Here is a 20,290-nt window from a genome sequence, read left to right as displayed (position 1 = left end):
ACTGTTGCCTCATCAGGAAAGAGGGAAGGAGAGGGAAAGACAAAAGGATGTGGGTTTTAAGGGAGAGGGTAAGGAGTCATTCCAATCCCAGGAGCGGAAAGACTTACCTTAGGGGGAAAAAAGGACGGGTATACACTCGCATATGATATGTCTGCTTGTGTCTGTATATGTGTGGATGGATATGTGTGTGTGTGTGTGTGTGACAAGCAGACATATCATATGTCTGCTTGTGTCTGTATATGTGTAGATGGATATGTGTGTGTGTTCGAGTGTATACCCGTCCTTTTTTCCCCCTAAGGTAAGTCTTTCCGCTCCCGGGATTGGAATGACTCCTTACCCTCTCCCTTAAAACCCACATCCTTTCGTCTTTCCCTCTCCTTCCCGCTTTCCTGATGAGGCAACAGGTTGTTGCGAAAGCTTGAATTTTGTGTGTACGTTTGTGTTTGTTTGTGTGTCTGTCGACCTGCCAGCACTTTCATTTGGTAAGTCACATCATCTTTGTTTTTAGATTAAGACATTGTATATATATAGAGGTTTATTACTGTCATAATTGTTTGTTTAGCAAATAAGGGTTTGCAGTGAGCCTTATGTGAAGAATTTGTAATTATCCTAATGGCTTTCTTCTGCAATAATAGGATGTCATGTATATGACTACAGTTACCCCACGAGATAATGCCATAGGATATTATACTTTGGAAAAATGCAAAATAAGATGATCTGATGTATGTTTCAGGTACACAATTTCTGAGTTGTCTTAATAAATAAATTACTCTAGATAGCTTACTACTAATATAGTTTACATGTTGGCTCCAGGATAACTTTTCATCTAAATAAACTCCCAGGAATTTAACAGAACTAAGGTCATCAGATAGTGGCTTGTCTCTTAGAGTGAAGATTATCTGCTGAGTTTTATTTTCATTTAGCAGGAAACCATTTGCTCTGAACCAATATGCTGCATGAGTGAGTGTATTTTCAGCACAGGTTTTAAGATCATTAAGACTGTTACTGCTATGAAGAAAAGTCGTATCATCTGCATACAATACAGTGGTTGATCTAATAAACGAGGGGAGGTCATTGATCATTATCAGAAAGAGGAAGGACCCCAGTACAGATCCCTGAGGCACACCTAATTTAACATTTTCTATGTTTGACATTTCCTTACCAACTCAAACTACCTGTTTATGGTTCTCGAGATAAGCTTTTAATAGTCTGAGACTGTTTCCTTTGATGCCGTAGAATTCTAGTTTCTCTAGTAGTGGCGTGTGCTCAACACAGTCGAAGGCCTTGCTTAGGTCACAGAATGAGACCTGAGCAAAGCCTTTGTTCTCAAAAACTTTGAGGATGTAACTGATTACTGTGTTTATTGCATCAATGGTCGACAGATTCTTCCTAAACCCGTATTGTGTAGCATTAATTATTCCTAGATTCTCAAAGTGAGATGATAATTGTTGGTACATGATGCATTCTATTACCTTGGAGAATGCGGGTACTATTGAAATAGGCCTGTAACTAGATGGAGAGTCTTTATCTCCCTTTTTGTATACTGGGGCGATCCTAGACAGTTTTAACTCATCAGGAAAATATCCCTCAAGTAAGCACTTGTTTATGCAATGGGTTAAAGGGTACAGAATGCAATCACACACTTTTTTTAGCAGGTTGCATGATATGCCATATATATCTAAGCTAAAAGATGATTTCAGTTGTTTTATGACCCCTTGTACATATCTAGGCGATACTTCAGAGAAGGTTAGGATGCTTGTATTTAGTGACTGTCTACCCCAATTTTGGGAGAGTAACTCTGATGGACTAATGTCTGGTTTGATAATTGTGGCTCCTGTTTCTTTCACTGAATTAATAAAAAACTCATTGAGTGTTTGTGGTGGGATATTAATTTTGTCTTCTTTAGTATCTGTGGCAGCACTGTTAATTACTTTCCAAGCGGTTTTGCATTTATTGGTGGAATTATGTATGCTGTTGGCATTGTAGGTTTTTTTGGCTTGCAGGATGGCTTTTTTGTATTCGTTCCTGCATTCCACATAGGCTGATTTGGCACAGTCAGACTTCATACTATTGTATATGTTGTACAGTAACAAAATTTGTTTCTTTAGATCTGTCAGCTGTTTAGTGTACCATATATTTTGTCTGTTTTGAGATCTGGATTTGTGGCTGCTGTCCATTATTTTGATTTTCTTTATGGGAATACTATAGTTACATAGGGTCAAGAATGCATTAAAAAATCTATCAAATATTATTTTGGCTGGCAGGTCATTACTTGATGTGTAATGTCCATCGACACTACAATGGCCAAACCAGTCTCTGTCAGCAAGGGAATTACGAAATGTGTTAATTTTATCCTCAGTTACGGGTCTGGTAATCACAACTGTTGGGACAGGTCTGTTTGCATTGCTCCTATTGAGGGGAATTTTACTTGCATAATTTAGAGGTACGGAGTCATGGTCAGAGAATGGGAACACTACAACTTCGCATGTTTTTTCAGGGGTTTTGAAGTTTACAAAGATGTTATCTAAACATGCTTTGTTTCTTGTGGGCCTGTTATTAACATGATGTAGATTGTATTGTCTTAGTAAGTTTTCCAGATCTGCAACACTACCCTTACATTTAATAACATCAAAATCAGCATTCAAATCACCTCCTATTGCAATATCATAGTGTAGCCATTTAATATTACTTAATTCACTCAATAGCATGTCCATTTTTTCTAAAAATATGTTAAAGCTTCCCTTTGGTGATCTGTACATGGATACTACTATTAGCTTATGACTATTAATGATTATACCCGTAACTTCAAAGTGCTGTTCATCACACAATGAATTTAGGTCTAGTTTGGTTATTGTTCAACTGAGTGACTGGTTGGAATAAATTGCCACACCACCTCTAATGTGCTCTTTCCTACAGTAGCTATTTACTATATTAAAATTGTCAAATTTGGCAGCTGCAAGTTCATTCTCATTAGCCAAGTGTTCACTCAGACAAAAAATATCAAACTGGTTATCAAGACCAAACTCATTTATGATAAGTTCTTTATCTTTCAGTCCTTGAACGTTAAGGTAACATATTTTGATCCATGCTCTTATTGCTTACACACTGAACACTATGGTGATTGGTTTTCAAACCTTTTTTAGGGCTTATCTTTTTGATTTCTGTCTCTTGTTGCCTTTTACTAAAAAATTGTTCACTTGGAGTGGTAGCACATCTACTGTTGTATGCCTACTCTTCCCTCCTTGTGATGATATTGTAGATGAGGCTGCTACTACAGGAATTGATGGAACTGCTGTTATGGTGTGTGGAGGCACTGTTGTGGCATCTGGTGACTGAGGAGTTGTCACATCATCAGATGAGTCATGTTTCTTGGGTTTTCTTGGGTCCTATGATTGTAATTGAAGTCATAATGACAGCTGTGATCTATGTGGACATTATTACAGACCATCTGCATCCCTTCATGAGTGATGCCATTCCTGATAGTGATGGCATCTTCCAGTATCACAACTGTCCATGTCAGATGGCCAGAATCATGCTACAGTGGTTTGAGGAGCATGATAAGGAGCTGAAATTGGTATCTTGGCCACCAAATTCCTTTGTTTGAACCTGGTAGAACATGTCTGGTACATTATCCAGCATCCGCACCATCCACACAAAAAAACTGTGTGACCTGTGCATAGAAGTCAGTGCCGCATACCAAGGACTTCTCGAACCCATACTGTGCAGAATTGCTGCTGTATTGCCTTCTGAAAGTGCACCAATATGCTATTAAGCATGTGCTAATAATGTTTTAGACCATCAGTGTATTTGTGTACCTATACTGCAGTCAGAATGGCGTGAAATTTAGATATTTGAGTAAAGTTGTAGAAAGTATTCACAATCAGCCTAAGATTTTATTCATATAGGTCAATAATTTTATGAGATTCTCTCAGAGCTCTGTATTGTGTACCTTTTTCATGTCTTCAATTTTATTTTTATTTTGGAGCATCTTCCAGTACTAAATTAAATATTTCTCAGATCCTCATAAATTGTATTACATTCTCATAGCATTATGTTTCAGAATATTTATTTGTTCCCACACTGTTCAGAGAGTATCTTTTTCCCTCTCATGCAAGTCACCATAATGGCATCAAATAGAAAGACTTGCACTAGACGGCTGAACTACCCTAGATGGGATGCCATGACCAATAATGCCATAAGCTCAGTTCATGAATAAGACTTAGAATCACTTACTATGGTCCAGAAAGGTGTTTATTATTCAGGTTAGTTAATTTTATGTGCCGTGGATCATTTGTATGGTTAAACATAGTGATCTAAATGAGTCATTTTACATTCATATTACACATTCTTATGTACATATTGATGTGTGGTGACCAGTTGCAAGGTTATTGCATTTATTCCAAATATAGACATGATTTGATAATTCCTAACCCCATCTTTTATATTACATAAGTAGAATCCTATCTACAAAATAGGAGGAGTTGCCAAGGAAACTTCTTCAATTTTAACTTTGCTCTCTTTCTGAGGCTTTAATTGGGTAACTGAATAAATGTTTTTGTGGTAGCATTGTGCACCCATTTTTGTGTTAAAGTCAAACTTAACATCTTAGAGTGGGTTAATGAATGTCATTTTTTTCAGGTGTTTTAATTATCTACAGCATTGTTCCTTTTAAACTGTAGTGGTTATTTAAAACAAACTTCATGAGGAAGTAAATATACTGTGGAGCAATACCAGTAATCAAAATGTTCAACTCCTTACACATGTCTACAGGATGACTGTGTGAGCACCACTGCATATTTCTGAGGAATATACGTTTTAATATCTTAGGAACAGACATAAAATGTTTAGCTACTGCTAATAAAGTTCAGTTCAAAAGAAGCCTACAGGATTAGCTGCTACATATGCATCGTCTGTGCAGATACGTGATCCATGTGAATAAGTGTTGCAAACTGTTTTTCTGTTCATTGATGCAGCACACAACAGCCTAAGAATAATGATATGCATCTTAGTGTGTGTCTACATATATAATCTCATTAAACTGTTCTTCAAAGGCTCTATCTTATTCTATAGAATAAAGCACACAGTCTATTAACTTAAAAAAAATGTGTTCCTGAAGCTGGACCACCAGAGTAAGTGATGTTAAATCTTTATATAGGTTATTCTTATTTGTAGAACTGATTCCATGAACTGAGCTATTGGAATGTAGAAGAGATATTTACAACAAATTTCATTGAAGAATAAAAGTATTGGGAAGCATAGTAAATACCCACAGTTTCTTGAACATACCAGGTGATCAAAAAGTCAGTATAAATTTGAAAACTGAATAAATCATGGAATAATGTAGATAGAGAGGTACAAATTGACACACATGCTTGGTATGACATGGGGTTTTATAGAAAGGGAAAGAGGGTAAATGAAAGCTTCACACACAAACATAGAAATCAAAATCAACAATGAATCTATATCTAATCCCAAAGTTGTGGTGAACTCCTTCAACAATTTCTTTACAAGCATTGCTGAAAAATTGGTCCAAAATAATCCTAACACAAATTACCAACGAGCAAATCAAAAATATCACACATGTGCAGAGTCAATTTTCATTACCAAAGTCACTGAAAATGATGCTGCGAAAGCCCTCAGAGAGTTAAAAAATTCATATTCAGCTGGAATTGATGGTATCCCAGCAGCTGTAATCAAAAATTGTGAACACACAATTGCTAAACCATTAACTCACCTCTGTGACTGTCCTTTCCAGGCAGGTATCTTGCCTGAAGCTCTGAAACTTTCTAAAGCAATTCCTGTCTTCAAAAAAGGTGATAATAAAGATATGAATAACTACAGGCCTATCTCAATCTCATCCTGCTTTTCTAAAGTTTTTGAAAAAAATAATGTACAAAAAATGATGGACTTCATTGAAAAAAAAATATTTACTAAGTTTAGCTCAACATGGGTTCAAAAGCAACAATTCTACTGAAACTGCACTATATGATTGCATAAATACACTATTAGAACTGTTAGATAGAAAACAATGCATAACTGGCATATTTCTGGATCTGTCAAAGGCTTTTGACACTGTTGACCACAAAATATTACTGGAAAAATTAGAACACTTTGGTATCAGAGGAATTGTAAACAACTGGATTGCTACATTCCTAACCAATCAGATGCAGAGAGTCAGGATGAAATATACTAATAGACAAAGCAACTCAATAACCAAAATACTATCAAGTAATAAAACTGTAAAGCAAGGTGTTCTACAGGGCTCAGTATTGGGACCCCTACTTTTCCTCCTGTATATTAATTACTTGAGCATGAATGTTGATGCACACAAAACAATAATATTTGCTGATGACACAACTGTACTCCTCAAAGGGGAGAATACAGAGGCTGTGCAAAAAGCTGTGAATCTGGCCTCTGAACAACTCAGCAACTGGGATAAAATCAACAGATTAACTATCAACACCAAAAAGACAGCATCCATAAACTTTCACACAACACAAAATGCAAATTCCTCTCAGCCATTTGTCACTGTAAATAACCAGTCAATAGATACCGATACTGTTTTCAAATTCCTGGGTCTGTGGGTTCAAGATAACCTGAAATGGAATACACATACAGGAAAGGTAAATGCCAGGATTTGTACTGGCTGTTATGCATTGAGTGTACTGAAAACATGTGCTAGCCTGAAAGCATTAACCAGTGCGTACTACGCTTACATACAAGCCCACCTAAAATATGGTGTAATATTCTGGGGAAATTCTCCAACTGCTCTGAGCACATTCAGAATCCAGAAGAGAGCAATGAGGATTACTACTGGGAGCAAACCCAGAGACTCCTGCAAACCCATCTTCAGAAAGTTGGAAATCCTTACACTGCCTTGCCTCTACATTCTTGAGACTCTAAAATTTTTCAGAAACCACATAGTGCCAACTGACCCCAGAGTCATAAAAAATAATGAAATACATGAACACAACACCAGGAAAAATGCAAACCTGCATGTTATACGTACAAACACTCAACTGTGTAAAAAGGGAGCTTTCCACATGGGCCTCCAACTGTTCAACAATCTTCCCACTAGTATTAAGTCCATTGAAGACAACATAAAATTTAGTAAAGCCGTGAAGTCATATTTGTTGTGTCATTGTTTTTACTCTGTAAATGAATACTTAGAACAGTAATCTTGCTGTTGGTGTTAAATTGAAAACACTGAGCAATATAATACATTAGGATACTATATGTCTATGTTAATATATGTTAACAATGTTAACTGATATTTTCCGACATCTGCAACACACTGTGTACCATCAGATCACATGGAATAAATAAATAAACAAATAGAACCAAAAAAATACAAAAGTTCAAAAAATGTCCGACAGATGGCTCTGAGCACTATGGGACTCAACTGCTGAGGTCATTAGTCCCCTAGAACTTAGAACTAGTTAAACCTAACTAACCTAAGGACATCACAAACATCCATGCCCGAGGCAGGATTCGAACCTGCGACCGTAGCGATCTTGCGGTTCCAGAGTGCAGCGCCTTTAACCGCACGGCCACTTCGGCCGTCCCGACAGATGGCACTTCATCTGATCAGAATAGCAATAATTAGCATAACAAAGCAAGACAAAGCAAAGATGATGTTCTTTACAGGAAAAGATCAGTATGTCCACCATCATTCCTCAACAATAGCTGTAGTCAAGGAATAATGTTATGAACAGCATTGTAAAGCATGTCCGGAGTTATGGTGAGGCATTGGCGTCGGATGTTGTCTTTCAGCATCCCTAGAGATGTCGGTTGATCATGATACATGTGCAACTTCAGGTAACCCCAAAGCCAATAATTGAACGGACTGAAGTCTGGGGACCTGGGAGGCCAAGCATAACGAAAGTGGCAGCTGAGCAAATGATCATCACCGAACGACGCGCGCATGAGGCCTTTCGTGCATCTAGCAATATGGAGTGGAGCGCCATCCTGCATAAACATCGTACATTGCAGCAGGTGTTTATCAGCCAGGCTGGGGATGATGTGATTCTGTAACATATCGGTGTACCTCTCACCCATCACAGTAGCAGCTACAAAACCAGAATCACGCATTTCCTCGAAGAAAAAAGGCCCGATAATGGTAGGTGTGGTAAATCCAACCCATACCATGTCTTTCTTGTCATGCAATGGAGTTTCCACGACAGTCCTAGGATTTTTGGTAGCCCAAATTCTGCAGTTGTGGGCATTGACAGACCCTCGGAGCGTGAAATGAGCTTCGTCGGTCCACAACACATTACTCAACCAATCGTCATCTTCCGCCATCTTTTGAAAAACCCACACCGCAAATGCTCTCCGTTTCACTAAATCACCAGGTAACAGTTCATGATGCTGATGGATTTTGTACGGATAGCATCAGAGGGTACGCCTAAGAGCCAACCAAACAGTAGTGTATGGAATGCCAATGCGACATGCGACTGCACGAGTGCTGACTTCCCCGTGCATAGAAAAACCCACTACAGTCTCCATTTCTTCCTGAACTGCCTCAGCAGCATATGCCTTGTGCTCAGTCGGCCACTATAGGGTCTATTGTCTAAACAACCCATGGCTTTGAACTTCGAAATCATTGTCGCCACAGCTGCATTTGTTAGCGGACCTTTATCCATTCGAATCCCCTTTCTATGGTGATAGGATCATATCTATGAACTAGCACATTCCCCAATCTGATAATATAGCTCACTAAAAGCACCTTTTCAGGTAATGTCAACATGCTGCAACTGCTGGCGCATCTGATTCTATCTCTCTCTATTACAGCTCCTTTTATACATGATTGTCATGCGCAGTCACTGATGTTTTGCTGTCCAGCGCCATCTGTGAGACATTTTGTGAACTTTTTTCCCCCCTAATAAAACCCCATGTCATTCCAAGCATGTGTTTCAATTTTTACTTCTCTATCTACATTATTCCATGGTTTATTAAGTTTTCAAATTTATACTGACTTTTGATCACCCGGTATATCTGCTGGACCTTCTTGAGTTCAGTTGAACTTACTATCAAACTTTGATACAAAGAACTTTAACTGCATTGACCTCTTCTATGTTCTCTTACAGGTTCTGAACTGCTTATTATTTGTCTTTTTGAAGGTTAGTGACAAAGAATTGGCTAGGAACCATTTATAAATGTCCCCAAGAATTTCATTAATTGCTGTTTCTAAAATAATTCTTAGACATGTGAGGAACTTGAACCAGTAATAACAAGGTAAACACCACAAACCACTGCCATATCATCAGGAGAAGAGATCCCACAAACATCCGCCATACTGTACCAAATGTAAGCAAACACATAAATCAAGCCATTGATACATGCTGTAAGGATTTCCAGACGGTCAATATTGCAAGCCGAATTTCATCATCCATCATGCTGACAATATGAAGAGAACATACGTTGTTGATCACTGTAAAGATGACATACTGAGCTGCAAACAGGCACAATGAAAAGACAGTGCCACATTTAGGTTTTGGCCAAATCCTTCTTCATAAAAGGAAACACACACAAATTCATTCACATAAGCAAGCACACCTCAAGCCCACATGACTACCATCTCTGGTAGTTCAGACCGGAATGCCAGAGATGGTGGTCATGTGTGTGTGAGGTTTTCTTGCCTGTGTGAATGAATGTGTGTCTGTTTCCTTTTCTGAAGAAGGTTTTGGCCAAAAGCTAAATGCATAACTGTCTCTTTATAGTGCCTGTCTGCAACTCAATGTGTCATCTTTATAGCAACCTGTCTTTTCCTTATATTGCCGATATTCCAACATAGGGTTTGCATTGTTTGGTTTTTTGCCCACCATGTTGATACCACTTGGATTACCATATGTCCAATGGAACATCTTCCCAAATGAGACAGCATATCTTGTATGATCTGTATATAAGCATATCTCTTACTCTGATTAAAATTACTTTGTGATCGACAGATTGTAGTAAGGGGAGGGGGGAAAGGGCAGTGTTGTCAGCATGCATCCATCTATGCTTCACTAGACACTGCAAATACCTACAGAAAAGGAACACAGAGATCATGGCACTGGAGAAAGAACTACAATTGGGTGGTGGCTGGTCCCTACCACCCAACTTGCTGAAAGTAATTTAAATTGATGTACAGGCTCATCAACTAAACAGTGACCAGTGATGCTTCCAGAGTGGATATTTAATTAATAACCAGCATCTAATATTAATATTGGTCTATCCATAGTTCATAAAAAATGCTTCATCTGTGAATAATATACTGCAATCACTGCTGACCATTAATTTTCCAACACCATGAAAGCCTTATACAACACTCAAATTGTCATGAAGCATACTTCAGACTTGGATACACAAATGATAAACATTTCAGAGCAATGCACATTCCATATGTAAGGAAACATAATGCAGCAGGTTTCTCAATCATAAATTGTATTTGGGTGTTGGTTGTTTGTGAGACTGTCACATGCAGAAAGAGAAACATCTAGCTGCACATGTTGGAATTTGACAGCAGGATCATGGCATTGTGGATTATTATTACACAATATCACAATATTGCTGCTCATTTCTGGTGTATCCCATGACTGCCATACTTAATGCCAGGCAGTATCTCAACAACCCCACATTATCACCACTCAAGAGCATAGTCACATTGTTCATTCAGATGTGCAGGACCATACAGCTGTGTCCTGTAACATGATTCAGAAAATGTGCTGGCTTGCAGCAAGACAAGTATCCACACAGACAGTGTGACAGTGTCCAGAGCACTATGGACTGTCAGTGCAGAGACCACTGTTGGAGCTTCTATTGAGACTGAATGGGTAAACAGTCATGTGACCAGTGATAGCACTGACACAGCATTCGCATGTTGATGTTGCAGAAGAATTCCAGTTCTGTGTACATTATAGAAACTTGAGTCCTGGTTCTGCCTACACTATTACATTTGATATATTCAGATGTTGATGCTTCAAAGAGAACAAAAGTTGCCAAATTGCATTTGTTATCATCATACTGGGCCAGCATCTTGTGTGATGGTATGGAGTACCACAAAGTTCATAGCATGATCACTTTTGGTTCACAATTTGACAGAAACTGTTGTATTTCTCATATGTTAAGGCTAAGGCCAAGGCTGATGACTGTGCACCAACTTTGATGTCCCTATGACATTAGCTTTCTGTCTGTTAGACCACATGTTTCTCATCCTCACCTGACCTACCTAAATACAGAGGTTGTTCAACTCCTGCCCATGACTAGACATTCTTTGCATGTGTCACCAACTGGAAACATCTGGTCATAGGTTGTTGAAAGACTTGCACTCCACCACTTTTGAACTCTGACGTAGAGTTGAAGCATCATGGAATGATTTAACTATATCTGTCAACCGAGCTCATGTGACTCAATACTTGCCTCAGGTAGAGCCATTGGTGCTGCCTTGGATGGCTGCTCTTTGTACTAAATTTCATTTTACACATTTACAGACTGTTTATTTATTTACTTATTTTATAATGTTAACAAGAACAGATTGTAAGGGCTGCTTTAACATTTTGATGAAATTCACCATAAATTCAAACTGTATCCATATTTTTGATTGTTGTATACACTGTAAAATTCTTAATAGTTTCACAGGCCAGTTGCCTGATAGCTATAATAGCAGAGCACAGACTGATTGGTTCCAAATGCACAGATAAATACATAAATCATACCTGAGTTTTGTGTTTTTCTACATGTGGTTCAGTAGGGCAGACATTCTTCAGACCTTTTTTTCCTGACAACAAGACAGTGGTTTGTGGCACTGTTATCATGTTACTGCTTGATCACATTACACACATGTTATGTCATAGAAGTTTGCTTTGAAGGCTCTTTTCGAGGGTCTCTTTGAAGGCCATCTCAAATGTCACAGAGAAATGTATAGTTCAACAATAAAACAAACGTGCAGTTAATGCTTAATTAGACAGCTAAAAACACTAAAAATTTCTTGTATACTTCAGGAAATTTGCGTCATTTGTCCCTATAACTTAGTGGGGTCCACACACTGGTATGTTTTCCTGTTCTTTATACATTTGATGTGCCCTGTCTTAGCTGCATCACCATGTATACAGGTAAATATTCACTTACCTATTATAATTGAGCAAAGATATTTGTATGTACAGAGGCTTTTGTATCAGTCAGTACTGTTATGGAGATGTTGTTTGAATTGGATATGTACTGAATCACATGCACCAAACTACTGAAAGTCCAAGAAAACAGAGAAAATGTCCTTTTAGATAACAAGAACATTTTACTGACTACATTTGTAGTGTGCCTATTGTTTATTTTAATAGGGGTTAACTGAAACCCTCAGGAATAATGAGGAGTCCCAGATCCACAACTCCTGTGGATGTATTTAACTTGTGGTTGTTTGCTCCAGAGTGCTCATTCTCAGCTTTATCTGAGTGTCTGACGTGATCTTTGAACTTTATAAGTAATAAATGGACACACTGATTAATTTTGTTTTATTACTTTTCTGTTCATAAACAACATCACATCAGTGCACTGAACGATTAGTGAGTCAGTACTGCCACTTTCATCCTAGACAAAAATATAACATTGCTTCTTGTAAATATACACACATCTGTTAAGGCTCCTATCACAACAACCACTCACCCAAGTGCTGTAGCCAGAAAGATGTCCATTCAGTTGAGGCTGCCACTTTTATTTTGTGGGCTAATGACATAATTCCCATATCATCAGACAAGCCCTACATTTGAATTACGATATGTCTAATGATTCAAATTAAATATTGTGTAAATTTAAACTATGTTGGTGGCTAATAATACAAACCGTTCAGTGTATTCAAATCACATTGGGAATCCTTCATAAGTTGCTGGTACAACTGCATGCAGAGTGTGTTTTCAGTGTTTTTATTGAACCAGGGTGAAAGGTTTGGAAAAGGCTAAAAATATACAGAAACAAAAATTACCAGAAAAATCTTAAAATAAAAATATAAAAATGCTATCAAAATATATCCCAGATTACTCTGTTTGACCAGAGGATTACAAAAACATAATTGGTTTTTATGTAGGCAAAGTATTATGAAAATTATTGATATGTCTTTATTGATGTTTTAATCAATTAATAGTAAAACATTATCTTTTAAGTAAAAGTAGCTGTCATACATGAGGATTGGAATGCATCAATTGTTATGTCAGTGTGTATAAGAGGGGGTTCTGACTCTCAATACATTGTAGTAAAGTTGGGGATAATTTTTAAAATACAGATCAAGTGCAAAAACTTGAAACACGTGAAGAGATCTGATAAAGTAAATATGGGTAAGAATATTGATATGTAAAGAGTTGGATAATTTCAAGCAATTTTGTGTGTTGGCAATAAGTGTCTGTTATGTTATATCAGAACCAACTTTTGTTACTGGTACACTGAATCTAGGTTATGATGAACAAAGCAGTTTCCCTCTGAAGCAGCAATTTGGAATAGACTGAATGATTACATTCAATCTCAGATCTATAAAGGTGTGGTGAGTTGATTAGAATTATATAACACAGTTAGAACACTTGCCCAAGTATCTTACATAAACAAGAGTGGGTACAGATTTGAAATATTTGTTCTGATTTAGTGGTTGTTTTCCATTTCAAAGAGACCACTTCATGGATTTATCTGAATAATTACATAAAATGATATTAAAAGCGAACCTTCACTATTTACTGGATTCTATCTCAGTCAACTTGTAACCCCTTGTCACATTTTCCAATTCTCTTATTTCCTCTTTGCATATAAGAGAAGAAATTATTGCTTTTGAGAGACTCAAATTTAACTAATTTCCAATCAAATTTTGCTGCTTGTAACTTTTTTATTATATTTTTACATTTTTAACATCTGCTCTCTGTGTCTGAAAATAATATTTTATGTGTTCTGATTTTCCTTTTGATTAATTTTCCATGATTTATGGAGCATTAACTTTCAATTTTTTTGTAGCCATCAATTACAAGAAATGCCTCAATGAAAAAACATTTCTACCAAAACTGAATTTATGATGCTCATTTATTATGAACAGTGAGATCTATAGTCAATGTTCTTCATCTCTTGCTTGTGATATTTGTGTATTTAATCCCATTTGTGTCACAAAATTAAAAGTAAAAGTAAAAGTAATGTGTATAAATGTATTAAGAAGTGTATTCTTTTGCAGAAATTATGTCATTATCACTCAATTCAAGACATTAATATCAATTTTTATGCCTTGATAAAACTTTCTTTGTTTTAGATAAATGGCGAATACACTGAAATCTCTGGTGGTATGAACCTGAATTCCTCAATTTTGAGTATACCTACATTTAATGTTATAATTACAAGAAACTTCAGCAAAGCAGGGAATATGATAGGAATATCATTATACCGTCTGGGAAAACCTCTTCAGACAGTAAGTAAACAACTTTTAATAGGAGAAAATATTATTGACTCTATAACATATAGATGTTGTTCCTTATAGAAGCTATGTTTAGGGTTGGTTGCCAGCACAATAATGAAATGAGTTGGCATGGTAGAGGTATGCTGTGTTCTAGAGTCTAACCTTGTATAAGTTCCAGGGAACACTTTAAGGCAAGTGGTACTGCTTATCATTCTGTTCTCTAATGAAAGATTTTCTCTTTTTATGATAACAACAGGTGACATGACAGAAGTAGAAATTACATAAACATCAAAAGCTCTATGTACAGTATGCTTTGGCAAGATTCATAGTTTTGTACTATGTTTGAAGGTGTTTAGTAATTTTTTGAAAAATATGAGTACCATGTAAAAGTTCAATGTAACTGCATCACAGTACTTCCCATGAAAAAAATTATGGACTCTTATAATCTAAAGAGAAACATTGTCAGGGGATAGCAATTGTAAAATGACATGTTCTCTACTCGCATACATTTGGAAGCCATGGACAGCTAGTGAGCAGCTTGGCTGTGTTTCTCCATTGTGCATACCATTAGATGCTGACTGAACCTAATATTGATTTTCTACACTTATTGAGCTAGTGCAGTTTCTAAAAAATTAAACTGAACTCCCGCACACAATGTGTGAAGGCCCAATGGTGCCACCCAGCTGCTGTGTCATCCTCAGCCCACAAACATCACTGGATGCAGATATGGAGGAGCATGTGGTCCACACACCTGTCTCCCAGCCATATGTCTATTTACAAGACCAGAGCCACTACTTCTCAATCAAGTAACTCCTCAATTTGCCTCTCAAGGGCTGAGTGCACCTTGCTTGCCAACAGTGCTTGGCAGACAGGATGGTTACCCATCCAAGTGCTAGCCCTGCCTGACCACTCTTAAGTTTGGTTATCTCACGGGAACTGGTGTTACCACTGCGGCAAGGCTACTGGCAAGGGCAGTTTCTGTTATGTGCTAAATAACTATGCTATCACTTCTGTCATTGCTGTAGGGAGAAGTGTTTAAAAAACCTAATATATGCGTTTAATTTACATGTTTCATTCTTGTTGGTATGATGGCAAAAACAAATATTGAAGAGTTATTCAAGCATTTTCATTGACATCTAAATAAAGATGTACACAATAGAAAATTAATTCTGAGTCTCTTACTACCACAGGTGTACCACTTATCAGTAAAAATGTAATTGTGCATTAATTCCATTTCTGCACGTCCTCTCAGTCACTTAAGTACTGATTATAAACTTTGTGGGAATGTACACAACAGCAAATGAAGTGTCAGTATTCTGCTGTCACGAGAGTATGATATATCAATACTCAGGCACATTAGTGCTGATCAGTTAGGTAGTTGGTTGGTTTGTTTGGGAGAGGGGACCAAACAGCAAGGTCATTGGTCCCTCAGATAGGTGGCAGGCATTTTAATTATGCTTGTTAGATTTTTGGATTTCAGTGCTTGCAGAAGCCATTGAGACCATTGTTACTCTGTGTTTTTTGAAAGTATTTCTGTGCTCTGTGCAAAGTGTTCCACAAACAACACACTTGCTACCTTTTGCAGAAAGTAGTTATGCATCACTTTATCTTCAATCCATATGACATTTCCCAATGTGTTATAATATTAAGTGAGAGTTGTGAATATCAAGTGAACTACTGAGAGTGTCTCTGCACAAAACAGTAATTTACAGTTTTAATATATTTAAACCTTAGATGACAAAATTTATTAAAATGTTTCAGACATCAAACAACGGGCTAGAGTCAATTTGTAAAATAATTCAGCTACTGCTATGACATTACAGTCATAATGGAAACTTGTTAACTTGTTTTCCCAAAGTGTACATTACCAAGTCTTCCTCTGGTGACACTGATGTCCTTGTTTGCTTGTATTCACTCTGAAAATCATAATTGGTCCTCAGCACTTAGGCCATCTAATAGCAAAAGAAATTTATTTTTATTGCTCAGAGAATGTCAGTGGCACCAGTGCATTGTACAAAATACAGTTTTAGTATTACAAGAAGCAAACTGAAAATGATGTTTACTAAAAATATAATTTTCTTTCAGTACAAAACAGAATGTCAGTGGCTTGTTTTAAATGATACAAGTATTAAAGCATCCCTGAAATTGCTTACTCCTATGGAAAAATTACAGTCATTAGAATCACAGTGGCTGGTGGCCTCTAATTTTGATGAAAACTTTTGTAGTCTGAACTTTTTGATCAAACATAATGTGGAAAATGAAATAAAATTTTATGCTATGATGACAGAAGATCACTTGTCAGCAGAACTGAATACACCATCAAAGAATTTAAGGTTTGTGTAGTTACAATAGTATGAATTACTAAATAACCATATCATTAGTTTAATTGGTTTGTATTATTATTATAAAATGTTGGTACTTGTATTGCAGTGCCATCTGAAATAAGCTGTGAAATTCCTTGCAGTATTATCTGATATAGTGATTCTTATGAGGCATAGTTAACGTTACATCTCTAGTTCTTTATAATTCTCAGGCCAGAAAAATGTATTATACTCGAGGTGACAAGAAATTCATTTCACTGTAGATTTGGCTACATTTTCTCTTCTACATAACATGCAGTTACTGATTAGCTACTTTCATTTAAGCAACTGGGTAATCTGACATTTCATCTACCCATGATGGCTGTCACTCCTACAGAGAAGTTAATATGTTGAAAAATTGTGTCTATATTTGAGTTGTAATTTGTTCCATAAATACATAGGAGATAAAATTGTATATCTTGTAGTTATTATGATTGGCTATGTTAATTTACCTGTAAGCAGTAATGAATTGTGTTAGTTTGACTGCCTCTTATAGTTCAATAGATGTGAAATAAATTATTGCTGCTATTACAGTTAAATGGACATATGGAAGCTTTGCTACATCTGAAAAAATCATCACATCGCAATAGTTTGCAGAGTGTAGACGTAGGTTTTAATCACATTTAGTTCCACAGAAACTTTTATCTATATGGCCAATGTGTATTCTAATCACTGAGCAAAGTTAGCTTAGTGATACATTCATTTTGAACTATTAATACTGTAAGTGTGATACGAAAATGATCTCTAAATTTTGTCTATGTCATGCTCACATCAACCTCCTGAAACTGAAGGAACATCATTTTTTTCAAATTTAATCTATGCCAGAAAAAGTATATAAACTACAAATGAATGGTGAGCTCACATTCTGCATATGGATTTAAATCTATAGATACACAAATTACTGATTAAGAAAATTTTCAGTGTAAGTGTCCGTGAAGTGAAGTATTTTGCCCAATACTGCTTTTAATTTACATCAATTATTTATTGTAACTTTTTATGTAAGGAGAAATTGTTTAGTTTGTTAATGGCAATAAAAATCACTGCTGAATCTACCATTTTTCATTCAGCCAATACCAAATATTGATATTTTTGAAATTTAATTTCTTTACATCTCTTCCATTAATTTTTAACAGGCTTTATAGTACTATCAGTCCCATGCTTCAACACCTCATTCTCTTTATTAATCTGCTTTTCGGTACAGATTTTATTGTGATTACAAATGAATGCTCATCCAGAAAAATCCTTGAAGTTCCATGCTCATTCAGAAAAATCCTCAAACTACCTATTTTTTCCCTTCTACAAGGGATATCTTCATCGTCATATCATTCTGAGGAAAAGTGCCTGAATAATTCACCAATTTTGAAAGGTGCTTCAGTGATGTGGTATATTACCAAAATAAGGCAGTATTCATACATTTACAGTAGGCTGCTATTTAAATTTGCTATTATTTATACTCTAAGGCTTGTGACATTTCTATGTACAGCCTACACTGTCTTTGATTATGAAGGTCCATGGGCAGAAGTGTAACAGCTAACTGCAGCATTCAACACTATTGGCAATACAAAATATGTGGAGAGTTGCAATTAAGATATTTAAAACAATACAAATAAAACAGTGAAACTGAGTCAGCAAAAAAGATTGCTTTTCTACTACTGTGTGGGTAATATTTATTTAGATAAGGGAGACTACAGAGGGAAGAGAAAGAAAAAGTACTGGCTGACAAAACCCCACAAGACTTATATGCAGTTGTAGTGTGAGTGAAGAATGATGAACATCTAGAGGAACTGTGGTGCAAGTTCAAATGTGTTGTCTTTCAAGTTCTAGAATGATGTATACCTAACAGAATAATTTAAAATGACAGATATCCCACTTTCTGTTCAAGCAACATCAGGAAATTTTTGACAAATGCCACCTATTGCACAATATGTAAAAGCAAAGCTTAGTTTGTCTACAATATTGATTCCCAACAAAACAGAATCTGTTCGTGGTCCACCAGGAGAGTATCAACTTATGTATTTCACTTTTTCTGCGTACTTTTATAGTTCAGTTCACAAATTATTTGTGTGTTTGTGTATTTAAGTGGTGTAGTGTCATGTTTTAGTAACTGTTTAGTGCAGATTTACACTGGTTGTTGTGAAGTTGTCATTTGTTTTAAACAACTAATGATCATTGCAGATAGCTCAGCCAGGCACCAGCCTCCATTCCTGAATCACTAGGAGAGAAGGTCGTTTGTTTGTGTTTGCAAGCATGCAGTGAACTAAGGTCACAGAGAGGCTCAGTGCTTTCAAGTAGCTTGTGTTTCCATTTTCAACAAATTTTATAGTGCAAATTCATGGTGAAGACAACAGCTCTTGGTATTGTGTGTGGTTTATTTTCCCATAAAAATTTCAGTTGTAGAATGTGTAGGGTGTAGGCATGCTGTGTGCAGATGCTGGAGGAGCTGGCCATAGTTTGTGAACAGCTGAAGACACTGCTGTCTGTGGTCAGCTGTTTGCCAGCCTCACGTGTCAAAATTTTAGCAGTAAATTGCTGAAGCATTTATAAAAAAAATTCCTGAATTAACTGCCCTTCAGTAAAATTGTTAGGGTGAAATTATACTCACAATAGAGAGCTGGATGGAACCAAAATAGGAAACTTCAGAATATTTAATGTGGCATAGAACATTTATTGGAAAGACAGGTTGGACACCATAGGAGGGGTGTTCATTGCGGTCAACAAAAGTATTGTATTTATCAAGGTCAAAATTGAGTCTGACTACCAAGTTATCTGGAAGCAAGTAACTACCCTAAGTGACCCTAAATTAATCATCAGCTGCTTTATTGTTCACCTGATTCTGGTGTAAAATAATTCAGAGAAAAATCTGTGCTGTGGATATACCCCAGTCACATTACATTAGTTGAATCTGACTTTAACCTACTGAGTATAGACTAATACATCTATGGATTCAGAATGACATTTTCACTCTGCAGCGGACTGTGCACTGATATGAAACTTCCTGGCAGATTAAAACTGTGTGCCGGACCGAGACTCGAACTCGGGACCTTTGCCTTTCACGGGCAAGTGCTTGCTTGCGAAAGGCAAAGGTCCCGAGTTCGAGTCTTGGTCCAGCACACAGTTTTAATCTGCCAGGAAGTTTCATCTATGGATTAATTGCAGGTGGTACAGGCAGACAGTTTTCTGGGCACATTTTCCAAAAACTCTCTTGAGCAGCTAGTTCGACAACCCACATGCACTGGAAATATTTTAGACCTTTTAGCTACAAACGTGCTTGACCTTGTTGATGATGTCATTATAGTGACAATTATTACGAAATTTAATAAATCCATCAAGAACGGTAAGGGAGTACTTATACTGGAAAGAGCAGATAAGCAGTTGTCGGCCTCCTACTTTGGGAATGGACACCACCTAGTTACCATACGATGGAGGTAGAGGAACTATGGGCATAGTTTAAACTGACTGTTAATTGCACTCTTCAGAAGTATGGGCTGATTTAGGATGGAAAAGACCAACAATGGATTAAAACAAAATTCAGAAAATG

General features: G+C 36.8%; 1 protein-coding gene across 1 annotated transcript in view; it reads left to right on the top strand.

Annotated features, from left to right (window-relative positions):
* The window catches only part of LOC124722172, an 830,020-nt gene that overhangs the window by 423,397 nt on the left and 386,333 nt on the right, over positions 1 to 20,290 (top strand). The window contains exons 37-38 of the mRNA XM_047247373.1: positions 14,249 to 14,404; positions 16,478 to 16,725. Coding sequence (XP_047103329.1) covers positions 14,249 to 14,404; positions 16,478 to 16,725 — 404 coding nt within the window. The remainder of the gene's footprint in view (positions 1 to 14,248; positions 14,405 to 16,477; positions 16,726 to 20,290) is intronic.

The sequence above is a fragment of the Schistocerca piceifrons genome, chromosome X (genome assembly GCF_021461385.2).
Source record: "Schistocerca piceifrons isolate TAMUIC-IGC-003096 chromosome X, iqSchPice1.1, whole genome shotgun sequence".
NCBI lineage: Eukaryota > Metazoa > Arthropoda > Insecta > Orthoptera > Acrididae > Schistocerca > Schistocerca piceifrons.
This window is presented reverse-complemented; position numbering and strand designations above follow the sequence as displayed.